Source organism: Equus quagga, chromosome 7 (assembly GCF_021613505.1).
Source record: "Equus quagga isolate Etosha38 chromosome 7, UCLA_HA_Equagga_1.0, whole genome shotgun sequence".
NCBI classification, from domain to species: Eukaryota; Metazoa; Chordata; class Mammalia; order Perissodactyla; family Equidae; genus Equus; species Equus quagga.
Genome location: NC_060273.1, coordinates 1,902,414 through 1,927,635, shown reverse-complemented (window position 1 = coordinate 1,927,635; position 25,222 = coordinate 1,902,414). Strand labels below are relative to the sequence as shown.

The following is a 25,222-nucleotide window of genomic DNA, read 5'->3' as shown; positions in this document are numbered from 1 at the left end:
GGCCCGAGTGGGTGGGGCGTGGAGACCCAGCCCGGGTGGGTGGGGCGTGGAGGCGGGACCCAACGGTGGGGGAGTGTCCGGGCTGGCAGAGCGCCAGGCCCGCCTGAGCTGCTGGTTCGTCCCTGCCCCGCAGCGCTGGGCCGCGCGCACCTTCAGCAACGAGACGTTGGTGCTGGACGAGACAACCACGTCGACGGGCAGCTCGGGCATGCGGCTGGTGGTGCGGCGCGGCGTGCTGAGGGACGGCGAGGGCTACACGTTTACGCTCACGGTGCTGGGTCGCTCGGGCGAGGAGGAGGGCTGCGCCTCCATCCGCCTCTCCCCCAACCGCCCTCCGCTGGGGGGCTCCTGCCGCCTCTTCCCGCTCGACGCCGTGCGCGCCCTCACCACCGAGGTGCGCTTCGAGTGCACGGGTGAGTGCGGCTCGCGGCCGGGGCGGGGAGGCGCGGTGGGCTCGCCACGGGGATGGGGGTCAGGGGAGGCCACTGTGACCCGCGAGGGAGCCCCAGTGACGCTGTGGAGGGCCCGCAGGCTGGCAGGATGCGGAGGACGTGGGCGCCCCACTGGTGTACTCCTTGCTGCTACGGCGCTGTCGCCAGGGCCACTGTGAGGAGTTCTGTGTCTACAAGGGCAGCCTCACTGCCTACGGGGCTGTGCTGCCGCCTGGTTTCGCGCCCCATTTCGAGGTTGGCCTGGCTGTGGTCGTACAGGACCAGCTGGGTGCCGCTGTGGTGGCCCTCAACAGGTGAGCCTGGGTCCGTGGGAACAGGGCCTGAGCGGGGTGGGAGTGGGACTGCTGCATGTTCACTCTCAGCTCTGCACGCAGGTCTCTGGCCATCATTCTGCCAGAGCCCCTCGGCTCCCCCGGGGACGGCCCCCTGGACCTCACTCTCTGGCTGTACAGCCTCACGGAGAGCATGCTGCCCCGGCTGCTGAGACAGGCTGACCCCCAGCACGTCATCGAGTACTCACTGGCCCTCATCACTGTGCTCAACGAGGTCAGTGTGGGGGGCTAGGAAGGCTCCTCCCTGTGTCTGCCCTCAGTGGGTGGGGGCCAGCCAGGCCAGTACTCCTGACTGGATTCTGGATCCTTGTAAAGGGCTTGTCCCCTGGCTCCCTATGGACTGACAGAATGCTTAACCTCCTTGTGATTCCTGCTCTCAGGAGCGCACCCCTCGGGGCCCTCCCGAGGGCCCGGCTTTCCTGCCTCACCTCACCTCTTCTTGTGCTCCTAGACCCAAAGGGGATCCTGGGAAAGCCCCCTTTTGCCTTTGAAGACACGGGGCTCCCGTTGCTGCCTGTGTTATTTCTGGCAGCTGAGACAGCTCACATGGCGCCTGCCTTCCGGCGCTGCTAGTGGGCTGCCTGTCGCCCACTGATGGCTCCTCTGTGCCCACTGCCCGCAGTATGAGCAGGCCCTGGCCATGGCGGCACAGCCGGACCTCAGGCAGCAGCTTCGAGCCCAGATACGCAAGAACATCACGGAGACTTTGGTCTCCCTGCGAGTTGACACTGTGGACGACATCCAGCAGATCGCGGCAGCACTGGCCCAGTGCACGGTAGGATACCACCTTGCAAGCTTTTCTGGCCATCTGCCCGGCCATGTGCCCAACCTTGGTCCCAGTGTGAGCCACAGGTGTCACCCTGCAGGCTGGCCCAGGGAATAAGTAGCAGCCAAGGTGTTGGGAGGGCTAACATGAAGAGGCTGTTCTGTGCCCGTCAGGCCCCTGGTGTGGTCACCCCTGACCTGGCCTCTCCCACCCTGAGAGGCAGCCCACCACCCTTCTTGCCCAGGACTCAGCAATCAGTGGGGCTAGGCGTGGTCTTGATGGGGGGTGCTGTGTCCAGTGTGGCAGGGGATTGCTGCAGAGGCCCCAGCAGGGCAGACGGGAGGGGAGAGCCTTGCGGATGGGGTCGCCTTGTCTGCCACATGGTTTTCATGGCTGTGTGCATGGTCAAGGGTGGTTGGTGGGGCCATGTTACCTTAGACTTTGCCTGTGGGTGGGCAGGAGCCACGGAAGACCTCTCAGCAGGCAGGCACATGGGTGGAGCCACATCTGTGGTGGTTTCTCCAGCTGCAGCACAAAAGGGTGGTTTGGAAAGGCCTGATAGAGCTGGGGAGGCCATCCCAGAATCACGGCGAGTGTGACGGTGCCACTGAGCAGCCCCTAAGCCTGGCTCTGGTCAGCCAGGCTGGAGTGGGGTGGACACAGTGCCTGGGCTCCCTGCAGGTCTCCAGCAGGGAGCTCGTGTGCCGCTCGTGCCTGAAGAAGACGCTGCACAAGCTGGAGGACATGGTGCACATCTTGCAGGCTGAGACCACTGCAGGCACTGGGACGCCCACCACCATCGCCGACAGCATCCTCAACATCACAGGTGCGGCCAGGTGGGTGCGTGGGGCTCCTCTGACCTCTTCCACAACGTCCCCCCCGATCTCCCCTGGATCTCTTCCCCCATCCACAGGTGACCTCATCCACCTGGCCAGCTTGGATATGCAGGGCCCGCAGCCCTCAGAGCTGGGAGCCCAGCCGCCATCACTGATGGTGGCATCCAAGGCCTACCACCTCTCGTCGGACCTCATGTGCATCCTCATGCGCTCCCGGGTGCTCAACGAGGAGCCTCTGACCCTGGCAGGCGAGGAGATCACGGCACAGGGCAAGCGTTCAGACCCGCTGAGCCTGCTGTGCCAGGGCAACGCCTCAGGCCCTGGCTGCCACTTCTCCATCCCCGCGGCCTTCAGCGGGGCCCTGTCCAACCTTAGCGACGTGGTGCAGCTCATCTTCCTCGTGGACTCCAACCCCTTCCCCTTCGGCTACATCAGCAACTACACTGTCTCCACCAAGGTGGCATCTATGGCCTTCCAGACGCAGGCTGGCACTCAGATCCCTATTGGGCAGCTGGCCTCGGAGCGTGCCATCACTGTGAAGGTGCCCAACAACTCAGACCAGGCTGCCCAGGGCCACCGCGTCCCTGCCGGCTCCACCATCGTCCAGCCCCAGGCCTCGGTCAGCGTTGTGGTCGCCCCCGAGAACAGCAACCCCGAGGCTGGGCTGCACCTGCAGCTCACCTACACCGTGCTGAACGGTGGGTGCCGTGGGCTGGCACTCAGCGGCTGCGTCCTCCCCCTAGCCTCGGCCGGCCTGTGTGGGCGCAGCCAGGGGGTGGCCTGGGCGAGCAGGTGTTTCTTACAGACGAGCCGATTCATGGCCTTTGGTAAAGTCTGTCACCTGCTTCACAGGGTCCTAGGGCCTGGCCGGGGAGCAGTAGGGGGACCAGGCGCTGCCTCCAGCATGGAGGTTCCTCTGGCCCCATGCGGCAGGGAGGGCTCCCGGGCAGGTGTCCGACCCTGCACATTCCACCCGCAGAGAACTACCTGCCCAGGGAGCCCGAGCCCTACCTCGCTGTCTACCTGCACTCGGCACCCTGGCCCAACGAACACAACTGCTCGGCCAGCAGGAGGATCAGCCTGGAGGCGCTGGCAGGCAACGACCACAGGCCCTACACTTTCTTCATCGCCCCGGGGTGAGCATGTCCCCTGGCCTGGGAGGCCAGAGCCGGCCCACAGAAGGCCCGGGCATGGGCTGGTGCGCTGGGCTGGACGAGCTGACCCAGGCTTGGGTGTGGCTGGCGTCTGGGGGCAGGTGGACATGATCAGATCCGTATGTGCCAAGGCCACCAGGGCTCCCTGTGGGAGCAGGTGTGGCAACAGGATGACCAAGGAGCAGGCTGGGCCTGGCTACCCGCAGTGAGTGAGGCTGCAGCCGAGAGGTCTTTGGGCTGGAACTCCCCCTGACTCAGAGCCTCGAGTTGGCGGGTCTGGCATGATGCTCCTCCCGTTCCTCCCAGGACCAGAGACCCAGGTGGGAGTTACTACCTGAACCTGACCAGCCACTTCCACTGGTCGGCGCTGGATGTGGCTGTGGGCCTGTACACGTCCCTGTGCCAGTACTTTAGCGAGAAAGAGATGATGTGGAGGACGGAGGGGCTTGTGCCCCTGGAGGAGACTTCGCCCAGCCAGGCTGTCTGCCTCACCCGCCACCTCACCGCCTTCGGCGCCAGTCTCTTCGTGCCCCCCAGCCACATCCACTTCATCTTCCCCGTGAGTGCTGCTGTGTTCCTGGGTGGCTCAGGGTCCCCGGCTCCGTTGTTGGAGGGGGCGGGTGGACTGTGCCTCCTGGGCCTGACAGCTCTCTGCCCCCAGGAGCCAGTGTTGGGCATGAACTACATCGTCCTGCTGACGTGTGCTGTGTGCCTGGTGACCTATGCAGTGATGGCCGTGGTCCTGCGTAAGCTGGACCAGCTGGACGTGAGCCGGGTTCGCGTCATCCCTTTCTGCGGGAAGGGGGGCCGCTTCAAGTACGAGATCTTGGTCAAGACTGGCTGGGCCCGAGGCTCAGGTGAGGGGACAGGCCACCCCATCCAGGTCCCCTGGCCGCTCTTGTCTGCTCTGTCTGGCCCCGCCCCCCGCATAGTGGTTATGATGATGAATGACACGGAGGAAGGGCTCGCTCTACCAGGTGCCGTGTGAAGTGGTAGCTTGTTAATCTTCGCAGCGCCCTGTGCACATGCTGCTGTCCCTGAGCACGAGAGCGGCCCTGCGTGCATGAAGTAGGTGTGCAGTCACGCCGGCCGTCTCACTTTGCACCGTAGAGCAGGACCGACTAGCATGTGCACACTGTGCAAAAGTGAACTTGATCATTAACGGGGGAATAATTATTACACGATAAGTTGTTATTGTGAAAACAATAGATTCTTTTCAAGACATCAAACCCACGTCGGTTATAAATGTGTAGAGAAACACTGACACTGAGTGCAACGTAACTTAAAACATTGGACACACTGGGAATTCAAGTGTTTCTTTCCTTTGCGAAAAACTCGCCAGGAATGGTTTGAACAGCACACGATGTGGAGTAGGTGTCTGTTCTGTGCCGGGGTGGACAGACGTCCTCCTTCCAGCGCTTTACCGTTTGCACTCTCTAGATCACGAAACACCCCCGAGAATTCTTTTCACGTGAAGTTTTTTGCCAGCATCACTTGCTCTCCGGCATCCTCATTCTTTTTGTCTCGACCACTGTCGTTGTTTACGTCGGTAAGCTTGCTGTCTCCAACGGCTCTCCAGCGTCCTTGTGCCCGTGCTGCCTGTTTCCTCAGTGGTCCACTTCCCTTTGATTCAGTTTACTTACCATTTTTCATTTCTTTGCTGTGCTTTCGACTTAGTCAGCCAGTGCCCTCTTTCAGTGGCCCATTTTTGTAAAACTGCTTGTGGCTTTGTCACTGGGAGACAAGGAGGCAACACCCCCCCGGTTGGCAGTCTGTGGGGGAGGTGCTAGATACACAGTGACTCGTCACCAGTGAGCTTTGGAAGAAGTGACCTAATGGGTCACTGATCAGGATGTGCCTTTGTTGTTTACGTGGCAGACTGAAGAGCTAGCGGCCAAGTTTATATTTTACGCAGTTACTCAGAGTGAACATACCACATGACGGACGTCTGACTCGTGCTGTTGGGGGCTGTGTGTAACGACCCGGGTAACGAGATCTGTGTGTGTCAGAGCTGTGCAGGCGAGGACGGCTACACTTGTTGAGTGAAGATCAGCAGAGGAAAAGATGTGCCTGGGGATATGTCTGGTGGGCAGCAAACAGTCCTGTCACCTCTCCTTCCGTCCTCCAGGGACCACGGCCCACGTGGGCATCATGCTGTATGGGGCCGACAGCCGGAGTGGCCACCGGCACCTGGATGGGGATGGAGCCTTCCAGCGCAACAGCCTGGACATCTTCCAGATCGCCACCCCACACAGCCTGGGCAGCGTGTGGAAGATCCGCGTGTGGCACGACAACAAAGGTCCGGGCTGCCCCTGCTGCCCCTGCACCCCGCCACCCACCCGCGCCCTGCAGCCCTCACCCGGCTCCCACCCCCCGCAGGGCTCAGCCCCGCCTGGTTCCTGCAGCACATCATCGTCAGGGACCTGCAGACGGCCCGCACCACCTTCTTCTTGGTCAATGACTGGCTGTCGGTGGAGACTGAGGCCAACGGGGGACTGGTGGAGAAGGAGGTGCTGGCTGCAAGTAAGGCCCCGCCCCTGGCGGCCGGTTAGGGGGCCCCGCCCCTCGGGCCTCCTGAAGCCCCTGCTGTGCCCTTCCCCAGGTGATGCAGCCCTGCGGCGGTTCCGGCGCCTCCTAGTGGCTGAGCTGCAGCGTGGCTTCTTTGACAAGCACATCTGGCTCTCCGTCTGGGACCGGCCACCTCGAAGCCGCTTCACCCGCGTCCAGCGGGCCACCTGCTGTGTCCTCCTCCTGTGCCTCTTCCTGGGCGCCAATGCTGTGTGGTATGGGGTCGTGGGAGACACTGCCTACAGGTGGGTGCCTTTGGGGAGCAGGATGACTCCCCTCTGCCCAACCTCTCCTGCCCACTCCTGGCCTAACCCAGCCCCTGCCTCCTCTCTCCTGCCACACAGCACAGGGCCTGTGTCCAGGCTGATCCCACTGAGTGTTGACACAGTCGCTGTCGGCTTGGTGTCCAGTATGGTTGTCTACCCTGTCTACCTGGTCATCCTGTTCCTCTTCCGGATGTCCCGGAGCAAGGTGGGCAGGGGTTGGGGGCCATGGAGCTCCCGGAGGTGACGCGTGGCCTTGTTGCATCTGCCGAGGTCTGTGCTGTTGAGTATGGCAGCCAAAGAGGGCAAGATCAGTGAAGTCAACAGGACAAGCCTTTTAGTTCGACTGGCCCAGGGAAAAAGAGAGAAACACAGACTGCTGACACGACAAGTGAAGGAGGGGACGTCACTGTCACCCCCACAGAAATACACACCCTGATCACAGGTGATCAGGGACAGCAGCGTGTTAGATGACATAGGAGAAATGGACAAGCTCCTAGAAAGACAAACTACCAAAACTGACTCAAGAAGAAAGAAATCTGAGCAGACCTAGAGCGAGTAAAGAGGTTGACTTAGTGATTTAAAACCTCCCACAAAGAAAAACCCAGAAGGCCTCACTAGTGAGTAGGCTGAGCAGCTGCCGAAGCATCAACACCAGCCCTTGACAAACTCAAACACAGACGGTGGAGGCAGCACTTCCTGACCCATCCCATGGGGCCAGTGCTGTCCTGCCACCAGCATCAAAGACGTCACAAGAAGGGGTCACTGCAGACCGCCGTCCTTTTGAATACACAGCAAAAATCCCCCACAAGACGTGGCAAATCAAATCCAGCAACTCATGAGAAGGGCTCACACGCCATGACCAAGAGGGACTTACCGCAGGAATCCAGTGCAGTCATTGTTAGTCATAGGCGGCTGTTTGTATTTAAATTAATTAAAATTAAATAAGATGAAAACTTTAGTTCTAAAGTTGCACGAGCCACACTTCAAGTGCTCCACGGCAGCACATAGCTAGTTGGTCCTGTAATGGACAGTGCAGATACAGAATGCATTGTTCCAGAATATTCTCTGGGATAGCACTAGTCTAGCCTCTGGCTGCTCTGGCTGAGGTAGCATGTCTCCCCAGAGCAGGAGCCAGAGCTGCCCCTTGCTGACTGCCCGCCTCTCCTGCAGGTGGCTGGGGGCGCGAGCTCCACCCCCGTGGGGCAGCAGGCACTGGACATCGACAGTTACCTGGACTCGTCCGTGCTAGACAGCTCCTTCCTCACCTTCCCAGGGCTCCGTGCTGAGGTGGGGGCTCCTCCGGGGCCCTGCCTGGGCTAGGGGGTCCTGCTGCCTCTGGGCAGCCCAGAGTGTGAGGCTCTCTCTGCAATTCCCAACAGGCCTTTGCTGGACAAATAAAAAGTGACTTATTTCTGGATGATTCTAAAAGGTGAGGGTTCCTAGAGAAAATGTGAGCCTTGGCGTAGGTCAGCCACACCTTGAGTGTGCCGAGGTATGGGTATCCGTGCTGCATGTACCTTGTTGTGTGTCCTCATCTGATGTTTGCTGGCCCTGTATGTTGTCTGGGGGGTGTGCTGGATCAGAAGCCCTGTGTGTCCATGTGTGACTGGTCTTGGGGTACATATGCAGACGTGTCCCCCTGGGCTCCCCTTGCTGACCTGTGTCACCTATAGCCTGGTGTGCTGGCCATCCAGCGAAGGCACGCTCAGTTGGCCAGACTTGCTGAGTGACCCATCCATCGTGGGCAGCACCCTGCAGCGGCTGGCGCGGGGCCGGATGGGCCGCATGCTGGGCCCTGAGGAGGACGCTCTCTCCCTGGTCAGCCCCTCCTCACCTGCCAAATATTTCTCAGCTTCAGGTGAGCAGAGGCGGGGAGGGTGTACCCCCAGGTCCCCTGGGAAGGCTCCAAGGCTCAGGGTGGGAGGAGCCCATGCCCCCCGACACGTTCTGCTCCCTCTAGATGAAGACCTGATCCGGCAGATCCTGGCTGAAGGGACCAGCAGCCTGGCCCCTACCCAGGACACTCAAGTGGAAACGGATCTGCTCACTGGCCTGTGAGTGCCTGGCTGCTGGGGGTGGGGGCGGTGGGGAGCCCAGGCCATGAAGCCCTCTCCCCGCCTGGGAGTGGCCTCGTGCTCTCCGGCCCTTGTCCCCCTGTGTGGGGCTGGGGCGACGTTGTCTGACCTCTGAGCCCCTCATCTGTTGAAAGGACTTCATGGGGTCGTCCGGGGCACAGTGAACTTTCCCTTTAGGGTAGCAGGAATGAAGGACATTTGAGAAGCAGAAAGGCAACCAGTGTGGAGCTGGCAGGGCCTGGCCGTGATGAGGAATCACTGGCAGGTTTTTAAACATCCCATTTTTTTCTTTTGAGACTATTCTGATTTTGTGTTTTTCAGAAGTTCTCAATTTCTTGGCTGGTTTCCAGTCTGGTAACACGGTTCCTGTAGAATGACCTCGTTCTCTTCCTCTCCTCTCTATGTGAACATCCACGTTTCCATTCCTTTTAACTCTCCTAATTTTCAAACAACCAAAAACTACTGAGATACGTGAACTGTCCCAGAACACAGAGAAAAAGGGAAAGTGTCTCAAATCGCTTTACAGAGTTAACCTTGACGTGATGGCATTTTTATGAAGAAATTGGCAATTGGGGGGCCGGCCCCGTGGCTGGGTGGTTAAGTTCGCGCGCTCTGCTTCAGCGGCCCAGGGTTTTGCTGGTTCAGATCCTGGGCACAGACATGGCACCACTCATCAAGGCTTGCTGAGGTGGTGTCCCACATGCCACAACTAGAAGAACCCACAGCTAAAAATATACAACTATGTACTGGGGGGCTTTGGGGAGAAAAAGGAAAAATAAAATCTTTAAAAAAGAAAAAGAAAGAAATTGGCAATCGGTTAAAAAAATCTGTAATGTAGGGAAGTCCCGGAGTAGGATGACCACCCCCACACATCTCCAGCCCAGAGCCCTTCCTGAAGCCCAGGTTCAGATGTCTCATGGCCTGCTCGCCAGCTTCTCCTTGTGTGTGTTGAGTGCGCTGCGCAGACTGGACAGCAACAGAGGGCGCATGGTTTCCCCTCCCCTGCCACCCCTGTCTCAGAGAAGGGCAAGTGCACTCTCACTGATCAAGACAAAAGCCTTGGATTCATTCTTCTCTCTCTTTTTTAGGTGAATAAGATTGGCCCTGAACTAACATCTGTGCCAATCTTCCTCTATTTTGTATGTGGGACGCTGCCACAGCATGGCCTGATGAGTGATGTGCAGGTCCATGCCCAGGATCCGAATATCCAAACCCCGGGCTAATGAAGTGGAGTGTGTGAACCACACTAACCACTATGCCACCAGGCTGGCCCCTGATTCCTCTCTTTCTGTCTCCTTCCTCACACAAAAGCCTTCAGATTCTTTCAGCTACTTTTCATATCCAGAGTCTGACCCTTCTCTGCACCTGTCCTTGCACCTTCCATTCAGATGTCATCTTCTGCCTCGAACATTCAGGGCCAGCTCAGCGGAGTCTGTTCTGGGCTGGAGAGAGCCTGCTCCCTGCGGCAGGTGCTGTCCTGTCCTCCTGGGGCACTGGTTAGCTATCCCTGCATAAGGGGTTATCCCAAAACTCACTGCTTACAACTCAGGTGGCAGGCACATTGGCACTGGCTGCTGGTGGGACCTCTCTGCTCCTCCCTATCTGGACCTCACCACTGGGCTGTTTGAGCATCCTCACAACTTGACACCTGCTGTCCCCAGAGTGACTGGTCCAAGAGAGCAAGGCAGAAGTCACAGTGTCCTTTATGGCCCAGCGCTCTTAGCCACACACTGTCATTTCCACAAATATCGTCTTGTTACACTGTGGGAAGGGACTCTGCAGGAGTGTGATGCCAGGAGGGAAGTGTCATTGGGGCTATCTTGGAGGCGGCCCACCGCACTGGGCGCACTCCTTACACTGCTCCACCAGTCCAACCCTACCCTCCCTCTGCCACCCACTTCCCTTGGGCGGCAGCCTCCTCACTCCTCCACCTTGTCTTTCATTTCTGCTGCTCCCTCTGCCCAGTGTTCCTCCCCAAGACACGTCCTTCAGGTCTCCAGTGAAATGCTGCCTAATCCGAGCCCTCCCGCCTGCCTTATGTAAACAGTAAGGGTGGCAACGGGGCCCACGCACGTGCACACAGGCCTCAGTCTCCCTGTCTTCTGCTTCCTGCACGTTGCTTTGTTCATGCTTGTCATCTGCTGTCCCCCCAGCACGGACACATTACAAGTGCACGGGCTGTTCCCTTTACTCAGAGCCTAGAACAGGGCCTGGCATTGAGCAGGGGCTCAGCACCCATGTTGAGAGACTGAAGGAATCAGTGAACACTGTGCACTCACAGCCTTTGCGCTCATGCACCCTAGAGTCCAGTGTAAAAGTCTGTCTTCTGTGCTGTGTCTTCCATGTGATCCTAATACGGCATGTTTACATCCACGTGTAAAAGGTAAACACGCACACATGGGAGACTGCAGATAACCAGTAACTGCTGTTCCTCGCGTGATGGACATGCTGATACGAAATCTCCCTTCTCCATGTATCATTACCCTACTTCCTAGTGATTGCTTACGCTACTTTTATAATCAGAAAAGCCAATTTCGAGAAAAAACATGCATTCATTTGCTCTCGTACCTGTGATCTCCCACCTCCATAAGTGGTGGTGCCTTTATTCTCCAGCAGATGCACAAACCAGGCCCAGCGAAGGCGGCCCAGCGGCGGGCACACGCTGCGGTCTGCGCTGTCGTCATCAGTGGACGTGATGAGGGCGCAGCCGCACAGGCAGGCCCCCTCCTCAGCGGTGCCTGTCCTCGGCTTGCTTCCCTCTCGGCCTTCTCCCTGCTTGTTTCCTCTGGCTCCTGCAGCTCCCCTTTCTTTGGAGCAGCTCTGGAGCCGGAGGCTTGGTGGCACCATGAGAGACAAGCACATGTCTGGGCTGTACAGAGCGCTGTGTACTCTTGGAATTTGAAAGACATACACACATTTCCTTGTCTGGAAGTTAGTCTGAGGTTATACAACTGCATCAGAGCATGGCCCTTTGTGTAACGTGTGTGCCCGCGTAACTGTGCACGCATGCATAATGTGTGTGCGTGAGGGGACATGGGGAAAGCTGTGAGGCACAGGGAGTGCTTGTGGGTATGACTTCAGACCTAGTCATAGTTTCCTGGCATGAAGAGCAGGCAGGGGGATGAGGCTGGAGGCTGCCAGAGTCGCACTGTGAGAGGCGATGGCCACTGGAGTGGAGGCTGGACAGGACAGGGATGGAACAGGTCACAGAGATGTGGGGCAAGGACTTTGTGATGGAGAGAGCAGGAAGTGAGGGGGAGAGGAACAGAGACTTCCTGGTCTGAGGAGCAGTGTGGGTGTTGGGGCCCCTCCCTGGAGCTACTGGTAGTGGTCTGAGCCCCAGCACCACATCCACCCTGGTTTGGGGCAGTGTCCTCTCTCTCCACAGATGGGGGGGCCCTGCACAGATGAGCTGGGCTGCACAGCACACCCTCAGGGCAGCGTGTGGGCTGAGGAGTGAGTGCTGGTCACTTCCCTCTCCTGTGCTTCAGGTCCAGCGCTCCTGGGGAGAGGACTGAGGCGTTGATGCTGCAGAGGCTGGGGGAGAGGGGGCTGCCCAGCCCGGGCCTGACCTGGGAACAGCCCCAATGGGCAAAGCTCTCTAGGACAGGTGCGCTTGTGTGTCCCCAGGACGCCCGTCCCTGCCCCTCCTTCTGGGCCACTGGTCACCTGTCTCTCTTTCCCCAGGGCTGGTGGAGGGTCTGCGGAAGCGACTGCTGCCGGCCTGGTGTGCGCCTCTGGCCCACGGACTCAGCCTGCTCCTGGTGGTTGTGGCTGTGGGGGTCTCGGGATGGGTTGGTGCCACCTTCCCCCCTGGCGTGAGTGTCATGTGGCTTCTCTCAAGCAGCTCTAGTTTCCTGGCTTCATTCCTCGGCTGGGAGCCACTCAAGGTGAGTGGGATGCAGGGGGGCCAGGCTGCCAGTCTCTGGCACTCTCAGGCCCCTCTGATGCCACCCCTGGTCCAGGTCCTGCTGGAAGCCCTGTATTTCTCACTGGTGGCCAAGCGGCTGCACCCTGATGAGGATGACACCCTGGTGGAAAGCCCAGCCGTGACACCCGTGAGTGAGCGTGTGCCCCGTGTGCGGCCCCCCCCACGGCTTCGCACTCTTCCTGGCAAAGGAGGAGGCCCGAAAGGTCAAGAGGCTGCACAGGATGCTAAGGGTGAGCTCAGGCAGCGGCCAGCGCCTCCCCTCCGTCTCCTGACTCCTGGCCAGTGCAGCATCTTCCTAGAGGTCCCACCTTCCTCACACACCTCACACACACCCCTTCCTGACCCCGGAAGGCCCTCCCCCCTGCAGCCCCTGCCCCAGCTCCCTCCCATCACCCCAATTCCTACTGCCCTACTCCTTGCTGTGCCCCTTCTCATGCCCAGCTCAAATGCCACTCCTGCCTGGCCTCACAGTGCCCTGGGCCTGGCTTCCTTGGCCTTCGGTGGACTGCGTGAAGCCCCCAAGCAGAGCACTGGCCCTAAGGTGTCTGTGCTGCCCTCCCTTAGCGCCAGGCACCTTGGCCGTGGGCAGTTTGCTGCCCAGTTGTCCGGAAGTCCTGTTCTGTTATGATGGGCCAGGCGATACTGGCTCACCCCAGGGCCGTTCCTGCCCCCCAGAGCCTCCTGGTATACATGCTTTTCCTGCTGGTGACGCTGCTGGCCAACTATGGGGACGCCTCATGCCACAGCCACGCCTACCGCCTGCAGAGCGCCATCAAGCAGGAGCTGGACAGCCAGGCCTTCCTGGCCATCACTCGGTATGGATGCCCTTCTACACATGCACACATCTGTCTGCTGGGCCAGGGCAGTGCTGATGCCAACCTGGGCCCACCTTGATCCTGCCTTTGGTCCCACCCAGCCCCCAGGGGACACTGGGAAGCCTCTCCATACATTTTTGGTCACTGTAAGTGGAGTGGGTGCTGCTGGCAATGTGTAGAGACCAGAGATACCGCTGAACATTCTAGTGCCCAGGACAGCCTGAGAAAAGAGTTGTCTGCCCCCAGATGTCAGTAGGCGGCGGCTGAGGCACCCGAGTCTTGCCTCGCCCCCGTGGGCTGGGCTGGGGCTGTGGTAGCAGTGCTCTTTCTGGGCACTGACACCCCCTGGGCGCGGTGAGCTCAGAGGTGGAGCATGTGACTTTGTCTGGTGTGGGCAGGTCTGAGGAGTTCTGGCCGTGGATGTCCCACGTGCTGCTGCCCTACATCCATGGGAACCAGTCCAGCCCAGAGCTGGGGCCCCCTCGACTGCGGCAGGTGCGGCTGCAGGAAGGTAAGCTGGGGAGGGGCGCTCTGGTGCTTATCCCGCTCTTTTCCAAAGAAGCCTTTGGCTGGGTTCTGGTTCCAGTTTGCTAGCTGTGTAACCTTTGCTCTTTCTCTGCCTCGGTTTCCTTATCTGTGAGACAATGACATCTATCTTCTGGGTTCTGGGAGCATTTGGTGAGAATGTGTAGAGCCCGGCCCAGGTGCTCCTGGGATGGTGGTGCTTATTCCTGGCCCCTCTGCTTTCAGCCCTCTGCCCGGACCCTCCTGGCTCAGGGGCACATCTGTGCTCAGCAGCCTCAGGCGGCTTCAGCACCGGTGACTACGGCATTGGCTGGGGGACTGTTGCCCACAATGGCTCTGAGACGTGGGCCTACTCGGTGCCTGACCTGCTGGGGTGAGCACAGGGGGCCCAGGGTTCTAGGGAGGCAGGGAGAGGGGAGTTCTCCAGAGGCGCCCTGGTTCCTGCTGGGCTGGCTGTCAGTGTCCTCTCACCTGCAGCGTCTGGTACTGGGGCTCGTGCGCCGTGTACGACAGCGGGGGCTACGTGCAGGAGCTGGGGCTGAGCCTGGAGGAGAGCCGCGCGCAGCTGGGCTTCCTGCAACTGCACAACTGGATCGACAACAGGTGGGCGCTCAGTCCCCTCCCGGCCACATGCACATCAGTCACACCGGCCCTCGGCGACCCCTCTCGGCAGTGGTCACAGTTCACACCCACCCCCAGCTTTGCCGCTCCGGATCATTCCGCGAAGTGGTCTAACGAGGCTCACTCACTCCTCACCACGCCGCGGCCTCCCGTCCTCCCAGCCCGCGCAGCTCCCGCCCCTTCCTCCGTGAAGGCCCACTCCCCGCTTCCCCGTGCCTTCCACGCAGGAGCCGCGCCGTGTTCGTGGAGCTCACGCGCTACAGCCCGGCCGTGGGGCTGCACGCCGCCATCACGCTGCGCCTCGAGTTCCCCGCCGCCGGACACACCGTGGCCGCCCTCAGCGTCCGCCCCTTCGCGCTGCGGCGCCTGAGCGCCGGCCTCTCGCTCCCGCTGCTCACCTCGGTAGGTCCCGGCCCGCCCGGCCGCGCCACGCCAAGCCACGCCCACTCCGGGCTGCCCCGCCCACTCCGCGCTGCCACGCCCTCCTCTGACTGCCCCCGCCCCCACGTGGTTCCGCCCTGGCCCCGCCCACCCCTGGCCGCCTCGCCCCTCCGCCTACGTCCTTCCTTGACCCCGCCCCGGCCCGCAGGTGAGCCTGCTGCTGTTCGCGCTGCACTTCGCTGTGGTCGAGGCGCGCGCCTGGCGCAGGGAGGGGCGCGTACGCGCAGCGCGGCCCGGGGCCTGGGCGCGGTGGCTGCTGGTGGCGCTGACGGCAGCTGCAGCGCTCGTGCGCCTGGCCCAGCTGGGCGCCGCCGACCGCCAGTGGACCCGCTTCGTGCGCCGCCGCCCGCGCCGCTTCACCAGCTTCGAGCAGGTGGCGCAGCTGAGCGCTGCAGCCCGAGGGCTGGCTGCTTCGCTGCTCTTCCTGCTCTTGGTCAAGGTGAGGAGGGCTGGGCCGGCGGGCGGGCGGGCGGGCGGCCGGGGGTGGGTCGGCTGACGCCTGTTGCCCACAGGCCGCCCAACAGCTGCGCTTCGTGCGCCAGTGGTCGGTATTCGGGAAGACGCTGTGCCGGGCCGTGCCGGAGATGGTGGGGGCAGCCTTAGGCCTGGTGGCACTCGCCGTGGCCTACGTCCAGCTCACCGTTCTGGTAAGTGACTGTGGGGCCGTCGGAGGGCGGCTTAGCCCGGGTCGCACTCCTCACTGTGCCACCTTCCCCACAGCTGGTCTCCTCCTGCGTGGACTCGCTTCGGAGCACCGCCCAGGCCCTCTTGGTGCTGTGTCCTGGGGCTGGGGGCCCCGCTCTGTGCCCTGCCGAGTCCTGGCGCCTGTCCCCCCTGCTGTGTGCAGGACTCTGGGCCCTGCGGCTATGGGGTGCCCTGAGGCTGGGAGCCATCCTTCTGAGGTGGCGGTACCACGCTCTGCGAGGCGAGCTCTACCGCCCCGCCTGGGAGCCGCAGGACTACGAGATGGTGGAACTGTTCTTGCGCAGGCTGCGCCTCTGGATGGGCTTTAGCAAGGTCAAGGAGGTGGGTACGGCCCAGTGGGGGGGAGAGGGACACGCCCTGGGCTCAGGTGAGCCCAGGGTGCAGCCGGACTGACTGAGCCCCTGTGCCGCCCCCAGTTCCGCCACAAAGTCCGCTTTGAAGGGATGGAGCCACTGCCCTCCCGCTCATCCAGGGGCTCCAAGTCGACCCCGGACATGCCCCCACCCAGCGGTGGCTCCGATGCCTCACGCCCCTCCACCTCTTCCAGCCAGCTGGATGGGCTAAGCGTGGGCCTGGGTCGATTGGGGCCCCGAGGGGAGCCGGAGCCCGAGCCCTCCCGCCTCCATGCTGTGTTCGAGGCCCTGCTTGCCCAGTTTGACCGACTCAACCAGGCCACAGAGGATGTCTACCAGCTGGAGCGGCGGCTGCAGAGCTTGCAGGGCCGCAGGAGCGGTGGGCCCCTAGCCTCGCTGCCTCCTGGCCCCTCCCCAGTCCTGCAGCCACCCCTGCCCAGCCGCCTTGCCCGGGCCAGTCGAGGCATTGGCTTGGCTACAGGTCCTAACAGGGCATCCCTGCGGGCCAAAAACAAGGTCCACCCCAGCATCCCTTAGCTCCAGGGGACCTGGGCTCATGCCCCTTCTCTGGGGCGGGCCTGTGGCTTTACTCTGGCCCCTTGGAGCTGGAGCAGACACCGCTCAGTATTACCTTCTGCTGCTCTCAAGGTCTCAGGCCGGGCAGAGCAGCTGCACGCAGGTCCCCCAGAGATGGGCAGCACTTGTCTGTGTCTCTCTGTGGGCTTCAGCACTTTAAAGAGGCCACGAGGCCAGCCAGGACCCAGGATCCCCTCCCCGGCTCCCTGGGGAGGACACAGCAGTATTGGACTGAGTGCCCAGCCTCTGAGATGCTAATTTATTTCCCGAGTCCTCAGGTACAGCGGGCTGTGCCCGGCCCCACCTCCTGGGCAGACATCTCTCTCTTGCTAAGGATCCAACCTACAGGGAGGGACCTGCACCTCCCATTATTCTGCCCCTAAATTATTACCTCTCCTGTCCCCTGCTGAGTGCACTCGCCTCCAGCTGCCATCTGTGTGTCTACCGTCAGTAATTTATACGGGGTTCAGATGTATCTATTTTTGTACGTCGCTTTTTCACCAGGGCTGAGGGGCCTGGTGGCTGAAGTGGCCCCATGCCCGCGCCAAGGGGGAACTGGGGCTGCAGAGCTGGCCTCCCTCCCCAGACGCCTGCCTGCAGGCTGCCTCTCAGATCCGAGTCCAGGTTTGGGCTGGGGCTGGGCTGGGAGGGCTGAAGGGGCACAGCGCCCGCAGGCACTTCTGTCACCACCATGGCCTTGTTCTCCTGCTTCACCCAAGGCTAGGCCTCGAGAAGGAGCCCGGGCCTGCTGGCATCAGGTCTGGGTGAGGAGCAGGACTAGTGTGTGGCAGAGGACCCCAGGGTGGTAAGGGGGAAGACCCCTCCCCAGGAGCTGGCTCCCAGGGCTGGGGCAGTGAGTGTGACCGTGTACATGAGAACACGTGTGTGAGGCTTTCCCGAAGGGCAAGGCCCTGACCACAGCCCGGCAGGCCCCCAGCCCACTTGTATGGGCATGGCCGAAGCTACAGCCTTCATCCCTCCCCACCCCCACCAGACGAAGTCAAATAAACGAGTTGGCTGACTGCTCCCTGTGTCTGTGTCCGAGGGCCGTGGGCACAGCAGCAGGCTTGGGCTGCACCACCACTTTATTTGAACAAATAAATACTGCTTGGCACCTTGTGGGGGCCAGGGAGGGTTTGACAGCCACAGGGAGCCCCAACAGGACCTGGTGCTGTTCCAGGCACAGCCTCACACAAACTCTGTGAAGTCGTCCACGGAAGAGATGAGGCGCTTCCGCTGGCCCGTCTCATAGGTGGGCATGGGCTCGGCTGGAGCCTGTGCTGGGGCTTTGGCGTGGCCCGGAGGGTGCGTCTGCATCAGGGGCAGGCTGGAGTTCGAGTACTGGGCTTCCTCCCGGATCTGAGGGAGGGGGCAATTTCAACAGCATGCTCTCCCCGAGCTGGATGCCACACCTACCCTGGTTGGCCATCACATCTCTGAAGGAGCCCCCCTTGTGCCCAGTGTGCCCATGGCCCATCCTACCCGGTGGCGGAGCCGCTTGATGTGGCGGAGCCTGGCAATCCACTTGGAGGGATAGATGTCAGTGGGGTTGGAGCGGCTGTGGTGTACCTGCGAGGCCATCTGGGCAGGGAGGGCAGAGTGGTAAGCCCTCCAGGGGTGGCCCCTGTGGGCCTCTGTCCTCCCCCCACCCCCCATGTTGCCTCTGCTCACATTTGCATGCAGGGCCATCTGGCGGGCCACAAAAGGGAGGTTGCGGTCAGACACGATCTTGGCCACGCTGGTGTCCACGAGGCCCTCCATGTCTGGGGAGACACAGCGCTCACACAGGGCTCAGGGCCCTGCGGGCCTCCCCGCCCAGCCCTGGGCCTCACCTTTCCTGCACTGCAGCGACACCAGGTTGCACTCGTAGTCCAGGGGGGTGATAATCACATGGACAAAGTTGAACTGGCCCTGCATGGACAAAAGCAGGGGTCAGCCTGGCACCAACGGTCACTTTCTGCCACTTGCTCACTTCGGAGGACAGTGGGCTCAGCGGTGGGAGCCACTCGCTAACTCAACAAGCAGCCTACACTCTGCATGGTTATGCACTCACACTTCCTGCTCATCCAGCCCCGGGATCAGCTGCCACTGCGTCTGCCTGCAACCACCAGTTCCTAAACCTAACCTGCACCTGGATCCCAACACCTGAATCTGCCGAAGTTTAAGTTCATAGTCAGGACCCCAAATAGGCACACAGCCCCACAGACTCCTCACGCTGCCCAGGGTTCCTGTTGCCACCCAGCTGACACCACCTCTGCGTCAACTGAGAGCAGCATGTGGAGCTCCAGGTTCCCAGCCCGCAGCTCTGCCCTCCATGCGCTGACCACTCCCCAGTGCCTCTCCAGCCCACACGTCCGCGTCCGAGTTCACCCCACCGTGACAGCACGTGAGCACCCACACCTCAGGCCGCCCCGGTTTCCTCCTGGTGGACTGTCCACGTGCACCCCCCAGCCTCCCGCAGGCACCCCTGCTCACTGCGATCCTCTGCCAGCCTGGGGGTCTGTTCAGTGACCTCCTCCGAGGCCTCCTATCATGTTTACAATAAACCAAACACCTCTCGCACCGGCACCTCAGCTCCCGAGCTGCGCTGGGCTCCCGCCCTGCCTGGCCTCAGCTATCTTCCCACCACCACCCATGACAGTGCCTGGACTGGGCTGGCCTCCTTCCCATGGGACCTCCAGCCCCAGCGTCCTCGTCTAGACATGGTCACCCAAACCGCTGTGCGATATGATATGAGGGAGGGAGCGGGAGGAGGCTCGGAGACACTAGGAGCAGACACGAGGCACCTACTACACGGCCTGCTAAGCGCACATGCACAGTAAGCCAGTCATTTCTCACCAAGACCACGGTGCAGGTGGGGCTGTCATCGTCCTTGTTGCAGAGGAGGGGACAGGCTCAGGGGGGGACACTGGAGTGGGTCAGCACTCCCACTGGTCACCACACACCCTGATGACACTTGCTGCCTCCACTCAACATGCACAAAGGGTGCTTCCCCAGAGAGACGCGACCTCCAGCCAAGGGCCTGGGAGGCCCAGACCCACAGCTGCCCACCCTGAGAGCCCCTTGCTCACTTTGATGGTGCCCAGCTTGAAGTCCTCGCCAGAGTCGTTGTAGACAATGGACACGAAATCATTGCCCAGGTGGCGCTTCTTGTCGCAACGGTGCTTGTCCACGTCCTTGGTGGGCATCAGGGTGGCGATGTGGAAGACGGCTGCAAGGCAGAGCAGGGCCACGCTGAGCAGGGCTGGGCACGGCCCAGGAGGGGTGCTAGCAAGGGCGTCTCGGGCAGCGTCTGTGGAGCCGAGGTCAGGTGCCAGCGGGCAAGACCCCCTGAGCCTCCGGTCAGGAGCACCTCTTGGTTTCCCCAGAGGCTCAAGGGCCTGCAGGAGCCGTGTCCTCTGGCCCCCAGCCGACGGCACTTGGCTCCTCTCTCTGAGGGCACAGCTTCCGGAAGCAGAGCTGCCCACTCAACCACAACCTCGATGCCCAGGCTGGTGAACTCAGGCCGTTGGACACCTCTGCTGCTCCCCCAGGGGTGGGCCAATAGGAATGGGGGAGGGCACGTGCCACGAGAAGACCTGCACCTTGCATGATGTCGTCGTGCCAGCAGTAGGTGAACTGGCCATCCTCGCCACACACATCCAGGCCGCCCAGGTACACCTTATCTGGCTGGCAGTCCTTGAGCTCGATGAGCTTGCCCAGGCCTGTCAGGAACTCCGTGTACCTGTAGGAGCCGTGCTCATTGGACAGGATGGCGAGCTCACTGGTGCTCTGTGGGGGAGAGGAGGAGCATGGTGGCATCTACTCCCAGGCTGCCACCCCCTAGCCACACCCTGCCCCTCCTCAGGCACTGTTTTTCAAGGCCCCGAGGGCCACACTTCTGCCACCCACCCCGACTCAGCACAAGGCGCCTCCATCCCAGCAGTTGCCCAGGTGTGTCATCCTTGACCTCCCCTCTCTCTCGCTCTTAGTCCACCAGCACATTTGGTCAGCTCCATCTTCAGAATGCACCCAGAACCCTAGCATTCCTCAGCACCGAACCCCCTCTCCTCAATCCTGCTCCTCTCTCACTGGGACCATCCCCGCCCAACTTCCACCACTTCACACAGCAGCCCTCCCACCTCACTGGGAATGAAAGCGCAGTCTTCCAGCGGCCTCTGTCCACAATCAGCACCGCCCCCCATTATTTCCCCGCCCCCCCCTCTTATCCCCTGCCCAGTGTTCTCTGCGCTGCCCTTGAGCACATGTGTGCCCCACCCCAGGGCCTCTGCATCTACTGTTCCTGCATAGGACGCTCCCCCACACACCTGCACGCACACTCATCCCCCTCACTGCCTTCACATCGCTGCTCGGTGTCACGTCCCTTGGATCACCGATGTGAACAGTACTCTGCTCACACCTGCACAATCTCGCTGGACCTGCCACTTTCACCATGGTCCTCAGCACTCTCTGGTAAACCATGTGCTCACACACTGATCTGTCTTTCTCTTTCCCATGTCCCTGGCACAGAGCTCAATGAGCACTTGATGCTCCAGTAGCTCCTGCAGCGGTTGAGCTCTGTGGAGGATGAGGGCCCAGGCCCCAACCCCCGCCCCAGGCAAGGAGGCCACCCAGCTCTGCCCCACCGCCAGGTGGCCCCTGCCAGCCCGGTAGCCTCACCTGGCCTTCTCCCACGTACAGGACGGCAATCTTGTGTGTGTCGTAGGACGGGATCTGGTCAAGGAGCTGCACCGATCGCTCGAAGGACTGTGGCCACAGAGCGCTCTGAGCCCAGGGTGGAGGCTGTCCTCTGCCACCAGCCCTGCCCAACCAGTCCCCACCAGACGCCTGTCGGGGGAGGGCTCTCCTTTCCCCGGTAGACTACGCAGGCTGCCACCAGGAGCTGAGGCTGGAGCCCTCTGCAAGCCTGGGCTACAGCCACTACTGCCCAGAGCCAGGGCATCCCGCTCTGCCCACCCCCCAAGCTCCAGGGGGCTCCTGCAGGGGAGAGAAGGCATGCTACCTCGTTAGGCAAAAGGATTGGCTTGTTGGACTCGTCGCCGAAGAAAGGCGAATGGTAGAGCTGCAGGAACACGAAGCTGCAGAAGGAGAGAGGATGAGGGCTGGGCTTGGAGCCATAGGCCCCAGCTCAGGGAAATGGCCAGTGTGGTCACAGCCCACGTGGGGAGAAGCAGGGCCTTAGACCCTCCCTGAAGGAAGTGCCCCCTCCTATGGCCCCGAAGAGCCACAGGGCAGAGGACACATGGACGTGCACTCCAGCCTGCTCTGCCCAGATGGCTAAGGCGCCATGTCCCCGCGCGGAGCATCCAGCTCTAGCCCGGGAGGGCAAGGCTCACCTGGGGTTGATGCCCGGCACCTTCTCAGTATTAGAGGCCCCAGCTCTGCTCTTGAAGGCTTCCCTCTCCACCCTCTTGCCCCTGCGTGAAGGGGCTGAATCAGAGATGGTGTAGCCTCGGGGCCGCAGGCCACTGGGGGAGCGGGGGCAGCTGGAAGGCAAGGGACTCTCGGGCTGAGCAGGGCTCTGGCCCTGGCTCTCTTCGCCTGGGACTGACCAGGCAGCGCCTTCCCCATCCAGGATCCCAGACTGTGACCGGGCCTTGACCTCGGGGCTCAGCCGGCCAACGTCAGCCTTGTCCCCAGGGTCCCCAAGGATGTCCTGCAGGGTCTGCAGTTCAGGTGAGGAGCTGGACTTGCTTAGGGGCTGTGAGGGCTGGAAGGAGAGGTCCACAGAGGGCCGGGCTCCCTCAGAGGAGACGGCCCGCTCGATGGGGATCCCCCCAACAGCCAACTCCTCTCCACGGAATGACTTCTCCTCCTGGCTGGAGGTTGAAGACGACTGGAAAGAACGTATCCAAAAAGAACCTTCATGAGGAGGTGCCACTGAGCCCAGCTGGGTTTACCTGGAGGTGATGAGGCCCCACCTGTCCTCCAGCCCAGGGCCAGAGAGCCACCCAACACCAAGCGGACGACCCCGTCTCGCTCAGGACAGCACCCGCCTGTGCCCCACTCTGAGCAGAGGAGCCAAGCGCCCCAGAAACCAGAGGATGCCAGAGCTGGGGAGCTACCCTAGAGGGATCACTGGGAAACCCCAGAACGTCTGCGCAAGAAGGACTTGGAAGAACATCCAGCCATTTTTCAGATGAAGAGGGAGCAAAAGACTTGCCCAAGTTCAGAACAAGCCAGCACTGTTCCACAAAGCCTGCCCCTCTGCCTGACTCAGCCCTTCCCTCTCGTCCAGCTGCACCCCTCCTCCCCCTACCAGTGGCAGCACCCACAGGGCCCCTCGGGCTGGCTCTCGCTCTTGCTGCACTCACCCTGCTGTAAGCTTCAGTGCGCGGACAGCGCCTGTCTGTGCCGAGTGTTGCCTCGAAGTCCTCTAAGTCGGGGGGTTCCACTGGCGCATTAGCCTCGCCTGGACTTCCCTCCTCCAGAACCACCGCAGAGTCTGAGAGGACAGACGGGGCTGCTGGGTGATGGCCCGGCCTCCGGGAGCTCACATGACCTCAGAGGCACCGGCCTCTCCCCCAGGAGAGGGAGCGGCGGCTCCCCACAGAGCCTCCCCTAAGGCTCTCCTAGCCTGTGGCTCTAAGCCGCCCCACCTGCCGGGCCCACTGGAGGAGGGGGCTCTGGGGGCCCGGGTGTGAGCCCTGACACAGTGGTTCCTACACGGGCTCCCGGAGGTTGGGACGAGGGGGCATCTGGCTCCTCTAATCCCCACCCGCCCATCCCAGTGTCCACAGAAGCCACCTCTGCTCCTCCAGCAAGGTAGCTAAGCAAGGGCAAAACAGACCCCGGTGAGAAAGGAGCCCCTGCCTGACACGGGCCTCCGTTCAGGGGGAGGACCATGCCCAGACCAGCCCCCGATGACGGGGACAGAGGCCAGAGTTCCTCCCTGACTGGACCCGAGGAAGACTGACGTGGGAGAAGTCCCTGTGTGCAAACACGGACTTGGGAGCCTGTTCTGGAAAGTGGAGGCTCGCCTTCTGAGTCTAAGCCATACCCAGAGCCGGGCACACTAAGGAGAGGGCACAACACCCCAAAGCAGCATTTCCTGCGCCAGCATCGGGGCGGGGGTGAGAAGAAGCAACCGAGGGTTAGCGCAGCCCGCGGTTGCCCTGCACGCAGCCCCTGCACACGTGTAGTCTGTTAGCTGCCCGCCAGAACCCGTCTGCATACTGCCCTTTCCTAACTGGCAGCTGCCCACACGCAGGCACCGAGGCGGGCCGCAGTGCCATGCAGGTCAAACTCTCCCTGCCAGGGCCTGAGGGCAGCAGGCCAGAGGCTGGTCTGCAGGGCCCTCGGCCAGCCCATAATGAAAGGCAGACGCAGCTCAATGTGAGGGTTCACAAAGCCAATGAGACCATCAGAGGCCAGGGCAAAATCAGCGTGGCTGAGCCCCAGGGCCAGACTTGTCCCCCAAGAGTTGTCCCCCATGGGCATCCGCAGCTCAGCTGCCTGATGTCACCTCCTCAGGCCTGGAGAAGGGGCTGGGAGGGCCCGTCTGGCTTGGGAACAGAACTCAGCCACAAAGGCGCGAGGCAGAGGGGTTCCTGCCAGCAAAGCAAAGGCATTCTGCACAGACGTCCTCATGCGAGTCGGGGCCCTGCTCCCGGAGGGCGATGAGAGGCTCAGCCGGGCTCATGGAGGGATGAGCGGATGAGGGCGATGAGAACAGCATCTATGATGCAGAGCGGTGCTCTGCGGCAAACACTGCTTTCCTTACAGAGACGGATGAATACCTGCCCAGGAAATGCTCCTGTGCAGCTTTCCTTGGCAACTGGACTGGTACAGGGAGAAGAAAGAGGCCACTGCAGGGAAACCGTGAGCGGCCAGTCAGCAGAAGGAGAGACTACGGACAGGTCGAGCAGAGAGGACAGCACCGCTAGTCCTGCACAGACCCCGAGCCTGGAGAGAGAGAGGGGAGGGCCAGCAGTGGCTGGCCACCGGTGGGGGGCGGGGGGGGCGGTCGTGCTGCACGCAGGTTCCGGCTCTCCAACCTGCCTGAGTGGACATCTGGGGAGGGGAGTGCATCCCTCCTCCTCATGAACGGAGGTCCTCAGCCTCTAAGCACCATCTGTGGCCACAGGGACGGCCAGAGAGTGGCCTGGAAGGACAGCGCCAGCCCAGCAGGGCAGAGGCACGAGAACGCGCAGGCAGGCTCAGGCAGTGTGCTTGGCGCATCCAAACCCAAACCCAAGCAGAAGTGTGGCCGCCTCTGGAGTCCCGCGTGCAGACACCTGAGGAGGGCGCAGGGCAGAGGCTTCGCACAGCTCTGCCGCATCTGTCCTGAGTGGGGCCAGCTGAGAGGGGCCTCAAGCCTGCCCCTCCACGGGGACTGCGTCTCCAAAGAAGGGGGTCCTCTGCAGGAGTGGTTCCTGCTCACAAACGTCAGGTCCAGAGCACGGGCGTCCTCCCACAGGCCAGCCTCCTCCCAACGCCCGAGGCTGGCAGTGCCAAGGGGGGGACCCATGCGGCCATCAGACAGTGTGCACCCGGTGGGAGCAGGACCAGTGCTCACCTGTGTTAGACCGTGGGGGTGGGGAAGGCTTGGCTGAGCCAGCTGCTGGCACTGACAGTGACTTGTACAGGGCCGTGTCGCGGCGCTCCTTGAAGCGCTCAGCGGCCATCAGGGCGTTGGAGAGCTCCTGCAGAGGCATGTTGTTGATGTCCGAGGAGAAGGGGCTGAGCGGGTTCTCCAGGCTCATCAGCCAGCTGGTGTTCCCTGGGGAGGGGTGGCAGCACCCCTCAGGCCTCACATCCAATGCATCCACCCAGCCACCCCGTCCCATCCCTCCCTGGGCAGCCC

General features: G+C 61.8%; 2 protein-coding genes across 11 annotated transcripts in view; one reads left to right on the top strand and one right to left on the bottom strand.

Moving 5' to 3' along the window:
- The window catches only part of PKD1 (polycystin 1, transient receptor potential channel interacting), a 46,181-nt gene extending 28,740 nt beyond the window's left edge, over positions 1 to 17,441 (top strand). The window contains 30 exon segments of the mRNA XM_046668356.1: positions 134 to 413; positions 532 to 745; positions 827 to 998; positions 1,407 to 1,559; positions 2,232 to 2,376; positions 2,464 to 3,084; positions 3,366 to 3,522; positions 3,847 to 4,099; positions 4,202 to 4,397; positions 5,669 to 5,839; positions 5,920 to 6,063; positions 6,143 to 6,353; positions 6,453 to 6,579; positions 7,545 to 7,661; positions 7,754 to 7,803; positions 8,048 to 8,232; positions 8,335 to 8,428; positions 11,941 to 12,059; positions 12,137 to 12,339; positions 12,415 to 12,534; positions 12,536 to 12,610; positions 13,056 to 13,195; positions 13,594 to 13,706; positions 13,946 to 14,093; positions 14,198 to 14,323; positions 14,569 to 14,743; positions 14,931 to 15,221; positions 15,295 to 15,429; positions 15,503 to 15,808; positions 15,904 to 17,441. Coding sequence (XP_046524312.1) covers positions 134 to 413; positions 532 to 745; positions 827 to 998; positions 1,407 to 1,559; positions 2,232 to 2,376; positions 2,464 to 3,084; positions 3,366 to 3,522; positions 3,847 to 4,099; positions 4,202 to 4,397; positions 5,669 to 5,839; positions 5,920 to 6,063; positions 6,143 to 6,353; positions 6,453 to 6,579; positions 7,545 to 7,661; positions 7,754 to 7,803; positions 8,048 to 8,232; positions 8,335 to 8,428; positions 11,941 to 12,059; positions 12,137 to 12,339; positions 12,415 to 12,534; positions 12,536 to 12,610; positions 13,056 to 13,195; positions 13,594 to 13,706; positions 13,946 to 14,093; positions 14,198 to 14,323; positions 14,569 to 14,743; positions 14,931 to 15,221; positions 15,295 to 15,429; positions 15,503 to 15,808; positions 15,904 to 16,377 — 5,715 coding nt within the window. The 3' untranslated portion in view covers positions 16,378 to 17,441.
- TSC2 (TSC complex subunit 2) overlaps positions 17,435 to 25,222 on the bottom strand; it is a 38,933-nt gene continuing 31,145 nt past the window's right edge. For 5 of the 10 annotated variants that reach the window (XM_046668357.1, XM_046668358.1, XM_046668360.1 and 2 more), the window contains 12 exons: positions 24,935 to 25,138; positions 24,156 to 24,224; positions 22,731 to 22,861; positions 21,753 to 22,252; positions 21,419 to 21,494; positions 21,076 to 21,162; positions 20,001 to 20,187; positions 19,488 to 19,627; positions 18,249 to 18,327; positions 18,088 to 18,179; positions 17,899 to 17,997; positions 17,435 to 17,775 (listed from right to left, as the gene is read on the bottom strand). In XM_046668357.1, coding sequence (XP_046524313.1) covers positions 17,605 to 17,775; positions 17,899 to 17,997; positions 18,088 to 18,179; positions 18,249 to 18,327; positions 19,488 to 19,627; positions 20,001 to 20,187; positions 21,076 to 21,162; positions 21,419 to 21,494; positions 21,753 to 22,252; positions 22,731 to 22,861; positions 24,156 to 24,224; positions 24,935 to 25,138 — 1,835 coding nt within the window. In that variant the 3' untranslated portion in view covers positions 17,435 to 17,604. The remainder of the gene's footprint in view (positions 17,776 to 17,898; positions 17,998 to 18,087; positions 18,180 to 18,248; positions 18,328 to 19,487; positions 19,628 to 20,000; positions 20,188 to 21,075; positions 21,163 to 21,418; positions 21,495 to 21,752; positions 22,253 to 22,730; positions 22,862 to 24,155; positions 24,225 to 24,934; positions 25,139 to 25,222) is intronic. The other 5 variants (XM_046668359.1, XM_046668363.1, XM_046668365.1 and 2 more) reach the window with 3 other exon arrangements.